The 6,839-nt window shown below is 38.3% G+C and overlaps 1 protein-coding gene across 1 annotated transcript; it reads right to left on the reverse strand.

Annotated features, from left to right (window-relative positions):
- Positions 1-4,258: 4,258 nt before the first annotated feature.
- Positions 4,259-5,182, reverse strand: LOC101035188 (olfactory receptor 2D3-like). The gene has a single exon (XM_003919787.2). The coding sequence runs from the start codon at positions 5,180-5,182 to the stop codon at positions 4,259-4,261; it is 924 nt and encodes a 307-aa protein (XP_003919836.1).
- Between the last annotated feature and the right edge of the window lie 1,657 nt (positions 5,183-6,839).

Raw genomic sequence — 6,839 nt, forward strand, 5'->3', positions numbered from 1 at the left:
ATATCTTTGCAGATGTGATTAAGGCAAATCTCAAGATGAGATCATCCTGGATTAGGGTGGGGCCTACATCCAATGTCAGGCATCCTTATAAGAAGAAAGGAAGATAGAGACAAAGGGAAGAAGGTGACATGAAGAGGTGAAGACTGAAGTTATGCTGCCACAAGCTAAGGAAGCCACCAGAAGCTGGAAGAGGAAGGACCACCTTTGGAGGGAGCAGAGACTATAAATAGATTGACTAGAAGCCACCAGAAGCTGGAAGAGGAAGGACCACATTTGGAGGGAGCAGAGACTGTAAATAGATTGACTGCAGACGTCTGTCCTCTAGAACTGAGAGGATACATTTCTGTTGTTTTAAGCCACAGAGTTTGTGGTAACTTGTTATGGGAGCTGTAGGAAACTAATACGTAAGACCTACAGGTCTGGCCTCTGCCTGTTTCGGTGACATTCATTACCACTCTCTTGTCACTCAGCCTCCAGACACACCTTCCTCTGCCTTGATCTTAAACATCGTATTTTTATGCAAGCTGTTAGACTCCCTATTCTGTCTGCACCCTTTTCCTTCAAATCTTTCCTTGGTTGGTTCTTTGTTCTCCACCTTTTGGTCACAGCACAAATGTTAATTTCTCTGAATGTAAGACGTCCTTTAACCATTAGGTAGCCTTTCTACCTAATTAAAATTGCAATCCACCTTCCTTTGTTTTTAGTTTCTCATAGCGCTTATTAACATCAGACATATTATGCGTCATGCTTATTTGTTTATTTTGTATCACCCTCTTTCAAAATGTAAGTTCTGGAAAAGAAGGAATTGCAACCATAGTTCATTGCTATATATTTAGCATCCAGAAGATTAATAAATAAATTAGATGGACTCAATCTGTTACTAAAATTGATATTATATGAGTTGATTAAATACAAAAGTAATGGTCATACAAACTGTGGCATAAGTGAAAGAAAATTTATTACCTTTAAAGTGTGAAAAAATGTTTGTTCTAGAAAACATGGGTGTTTCCCAGAACAATGTAACTATGGTAATTTGTTAGTGTCTCAAGTGCTATACATTTATCTAGACACTGCTGCGCAGTCACTGACGGTCTGGCATCTAGTCAGAAGTTGGTGCTTTCATTTAAAAGTTACTGCCACTATTTGTGTTTTCTTACCTTGTCGACTCCACTAGTTTTTTGTTGGTGACAAGGTATACAATTTTTTATAAATTCAGAGTGATCCATGAGCACTTTTTCATTGATTATTCCAATTATGTTATATGACTTCCTTATTACTTAATGGCAAGAAAAGAGAGAGTGGTCATGAGACAGTCGAATGTCTAAGAGTAGCTGCTGTTACTTATAACACTGCTTCTCAAAAGATCTGTAGTGCAGAGCTAGTTTTCTTCTTTTTGTATTTTTGAATTTTTTCATACACTAAAGACTGATAATTTTTTTTTTTTTTTTGAGACCAAGTCTCACTCTGTCACCCAGGCTGAACTGCAGTGGGTGTGATCTTGGCTCACTGCAGCCTCTGCCTCCTGGGTTCAAGCGATTCTTCTGCCTCAGCCTTCTGAGTAGCTGGGATTACAGGCATGCACCACCATGCTTGGCTAATTTTTGTATTTTTAATAGAGACGGGGTTTTACCATGTTGGCCAGGCTGGTCTCAGACTTCTGACCTCGTGATCTACCCACGTTGGCCTCCCAAAGTGCTGGGATTACAAGCATGAGCCACTGTGCCCAGCTGGACCAATATTTTGTAAAGCATATACATTACTTGCAGTTCATAGAAAGATACCAGCTCATGGATCACACTTTGAGTAGCACTTATTTATAGTATTGGTTTTTATAACACAAGCAGAAATGTGCAGTATGAATTTCAAGGGAATATTATACCTTTGTTATGATTTTTGAAGATTTTGTTTTAATGCCTCCTTAGGCTGAAAACCTAGTGATCTTTCTATTTATAAAACTAGAATGGCACGCTAGTTGCAGTTTTTGAACAGTTGGACACAATTTTTCTTCTATCTCCAAGGGGCGTGATTGCCCCTTGAGATGGACTTTGCGGACCACTACAGTCCTTCCATCATCTGTGACGCACATGATATCTTTCCCACAACCTGCCATCTGTGGAACAAACATTGCCTACTTTTTGAATTTTCAACTTTACCACTCAACAAATCTGAAGGTTGATAAAACCAAAAGTGCTGGTATTGGTTATACTGACAATTGACCAGAGCTTTAGGTTAGAAATGTTATAATCTGACTAAATCAATGTATAGCATTTCTTCTGTAAGCAGTTTTGTAAGTTTATGTGTGCATGATAATTCTCTTTGGCATGCCCCATGTCAAGACCCTCTTGTAGAGTCATCTTCATTTCAAAACTGTTTCACAGTCTTAGTCTTTTTTAATAGGTAGTAGCCATTGTTTTAAAAGCCAGCATGCCACTATTTGACACTATCTGCCCACCAACCCACCTTTCATGAGACAATATGCAGATGACTACAGAATTTTGGACTGACCATTATATTTGCAAAAACAGACTGACTTTTTCTGTCCTAATATTCATTATTACCTAATCTTTAGATAGTCTTTATTCCCTTTGATGGCACAGAGGGCAACATATTGAACGTTGTAGGGTATAAAATTGCTTCTAGCAGTAGGCAAGTTACCAGTGTGGTAGGTTTAGATACTTAAATGACTAATCAAGAAAGGTCTTTGATAGATAAGCACTGAAATAAAATGATTTCAATAGGCTTTATTATCTGCTTTCTTATACTGCAATAAAACAATACTCAGCTTTGATTTTTCATATGCCATATTTGATATTACAGGCTATATATATACATATATTTCTATGTATATCTACAGAAAACCACACATTGACCCTAAAATTCTGCTTAATACTTTAGAAATATCCATTTATAATGTGTATTAATTCACATATTTTAGGTACATTATTAGCCTTTGCATTATTAGCTTTGTGTGTTAGTCCATTCATGTGCTGCTTTAAAGAAATACCCGAAACTGGGTATTTGGTATAAGGAAAAGAGGTTTAATTGGCATATGGTTCTGCAGGCTGTGCAGGCTTCTGCTTCTGGGGAGGCATCACCAAAATTTAGAATCATGGTAGAAGGAGAAGGGGAAGTGAGCACATCTGACATGGCGGGAGCAGGAGGAGGGGTGCAGGGAGATGCTACACACTTTTAAACAAGCAGATCTTTTGAGAACTCTGTCATAAGACAGCACTAGGGGGATGGTGCTAAACCATATGAAAGCATCCCCATGATCCAATCGTCTCCCACCAGGCCCCTCCTCCAACACTGGAGATTACAACTTGATGTGAGATTTGGGTGGGGACACAAGTCCAAATTACATCACCTTGCATTTTTGCAGTTCTTAAGTCCAACTTTCATTATCCAGCATTTAGAGATAGTTCAGAGTCTGATGAAAACAGAATGCCAATTTCGTCAAAGATCTGCTTCTTTTTGTATTAACATGTTAGTCCACATAATCTGAAAATAGTATACCTCATGTGTATATAGTGAAGTATTTATTGCACACATTTATTTTCCCATGCAGAGTTGTTCTATATACAATAATTCAATTCAGCAAGGATACCATCACATAGAATAAACAATACTGGAAAGTAAGGACAGGCCATGGGCATTGAAGCTATAGCAGCTAGAAGTCAAAGTAGCAAATTTGACTCATATCAAAGCCAACCCATTTTCTATGGCTCATGTTATTCTTCACCCATAATTGTTTTATTGTAGATACATCAAGAGGAGATCATGAAGTGAGAAGTGAACTCCACATTTAAACTACTTCCAGGAAAACAATAAAGTACCTCCCTACTTTTCCCACTTCACAAAAAGCAATGGACAGCTATAGATGATGTTGGCATGCTATGAGTCTAGGAAGCAGCTGTGGAGTTTAGAGACAGAAGGGGACATCCCTAGGTGAACATGGATTGGTGCACTGTAAGGCACCACATGTAAAAGATTGTCTTCACTGTTAAAAATATTCTTTCATATACTAGCCAAAAAAGCTGTTATGAGGTAAGTGAGTTGCAGCCACAGTAAATAAGCTTGAGCAAGGCTGCATTAGACAAATCTGAAAATATTTCTAGGGATGCAAGGGCACCTGTATGACTTTTGCTGATGTCTCAGACTAGAGATTGTTCAGGGAAAAAAGCTGTTAAAGACGTTAAACCATTTTAGAATGTCTCTGCCCTCTGATTACATACCAATATAGACTACTGCCTCAGAGACACTATTTTCCAAATACTTTCCTAAATGCTTCCTTCACATCCTTGTTCCTTAGGCTATAAATGAAAGGGTTCATCATTGATGTTATGACTGAGTAGAACACTGAGACCACCTTATCCCCTTTATTCATTTGCTTCAAATTAGGTTGCATGTAGGTAAAAATTGTTGACCCATAGAAGAAGAAAACAGCAATGAAATGAGATCCACAGGTAGAGAAAACCTTTAGCCTCCCCTCTTCTGACTGTATTTGAATCACAGTGGAGATAATATTCCAGTAGGAGAAAAGGATGAGAGACACAGGACCCAGGAGAATTACAACACCCATTGCAAATATGGTCATCTCTGTGCTGTAGGTATCCCCTGAAGCCAGCTTTAGGAGGGCAGGAGGCTCACAAAAATAATGATTAATTATATTCTGTCCCTGATATGGGAGACATAAAGTGAATGTGGTATCTACTAAAGACACAAATGCTCCACTGGCCCAGCACCCCATGACCAGCTGAACACAAATTCTCTGGGTCATGAGAGTGGAATAGTGCAGGGGTTTGCAGACAGCCACATAGCGGTCATAGGACATCACTGCTAGAAGTGAACTCTCTGTACACCCTGCTATTAGGAAGAAAAGCATTTGAATTGAGCACCTAGTAAAAGAAATGGTCTTTCTCATGATGAGCAAATGGGATAGCATCTGGGGAACAATGGTTGTAGAGAAACAGAGATCAGTAAATGACAGATTTTTAAGGAAGAAGTACATTGGTGTGTGAAGTCGAGAGTCAATGTGAATTAGGAGTATGATGAGCAGATTCCCAAACACAGTCAACAAGTAGATGATGAGAAATATCACAAACAGGAGGATCTGGGTTCGATGATCAGAAGAAAAGCCCAGCAAGATGAATTCAGTAAGATAGGTTTGGTTTTCTTTGCCCATTATTTATTCCTGTCTATAAGTTAGCATAATTAGTACAATCAAACATTGACTATGATGGAGTGCCAAATACAGAAAGTGAAGGTTTTATTGGAAGAACAGATGTTCTGATTCAGAAAATTTTTGTAAACATTGGACACACTTGACTTTATAATTTTTCTATCCTTATATTTCTACTAAAGTCATGCGGTTGGTAGGTATGGAGAATTCAGGAATATGCCTTCTTGTTGCTCCTTGCTGGCAAAACATTATCATCCATAGAGTCACTGTTCAACAGTTGTGTGGCTAATGTCAAAAAATGTCTTCTTAGAAAATTGTATGTTATTTGAACTAAAGAAAAAGGATGCACATATATTATAATGACTTGAAAAAATATAACGATTTCTCCCTTTAATAGAAATCTCAGGTTGTCTTTTATTTTCTAGTTTACTTATAATACAGTAGATTTTTTCTTTAATTCCATCAAATAGGAGAGACCAATAATCAACTTTTCTGTTGTTTCCAATGAATTCTCTATTATCCTTCTAAGCAAGAAAAAGAAATTTAAGAAGTTATTTTTGATCATGTTATTGACCCTTAGTCCTGATGCTTTCCTAAATTCTTTATTGGAAAGAAAAACTATCCTTCATGGTGATGCTAGTTTACAAGAGCAAGGTATGAAGAGACCTTATTGTCATAGATCTCAGACAGTGGACAAGTGGCCACATCTAGGCAGCACCACACACTGTGGTAGGAAGGGCCCTTTGTGAAGACCAAATGCAGCTGCAACTACTGCATAGTTGCAATATCTTATCTGGCATAACAGTGTTTGATCTCATTCATGCTGAGGTTTGATGCAGAATATTCAACCAGTTGAATGCGTGCATTGATAGGAAACCAGGCACTGGTCCAGTGCTCTGAAGCCAGGCAGGAAACACTATTCCAAGTCTATACTTTGCTGTATGTCAGCAGTAAACAAGGAATACAGTAGATTTTTCTACTGTAGCGTAATAGAGCATAATTAGAACAATCAGTCAAATGTTGACTACTACTGCACCAAATACAGAAAGTGAAGATCTTGTTGGAAGAACAGATGTTTGATCTAAAAATCTCTTGTAAATGTTGAACACATTTGATTTTATAATTTTTCCATCCCTATGTTGGATAGAAATATTGAATCTAAGCTAATGAAGGGTGAATCCAAAATAATGGGTAAATAAATCAGAAAGAGTTAGGAAAGGTAGCAGGGTCAGGGGAAAATGGCTGGGACTCACAGCTGGAATCAGATATCCCTAGAAAGGATTGAGCTACCTTTTAGAATGAACAAGGTATCAAAGTAGAAATTCAGTCCTCCTGGCAGGACCTTCTGGAAATGGAAGAATCAAAGATGACAAACATATTAGAGTTTGTTTTCACACAGAAGTTTCTATGTCTAGCTGGCAGTATAGGAGAAATGTGAGATGTGGCTGGAGCACTGGCACATGAGCTGTCAAATATGACTTAGCTTCAAGACTACTGAGTGACAGTGAAGTTTCTAATCATGCATTCCCATGAAGACTGGATCTGAATTGGATCCATCCTGAACCTACAGGAGGGTCCAACCTGCAGGAGGGTCTATTGGCTTTGAGGGACTAGGAAGGCAGAGGCAGGGAACACTTTGAGGGATTGGTAAAATTAAATG

The sequence above is a fragment of the Saimiri boliviensis genome, chromosome 6 (assembly GCF_048565385.1).
Source record: "Saimiri boliviensis isolate mSaiBol1 chromosome 6, mSaiBol1.pri, whole genome shotgun sequence".
In the NCBI taxonomy this organism is placed as follows: Eukaryota; Metazoa; Chordata; class Mammalia; order Primates; family Cebidae; genus Saimiri; species Saimiri boliviensis.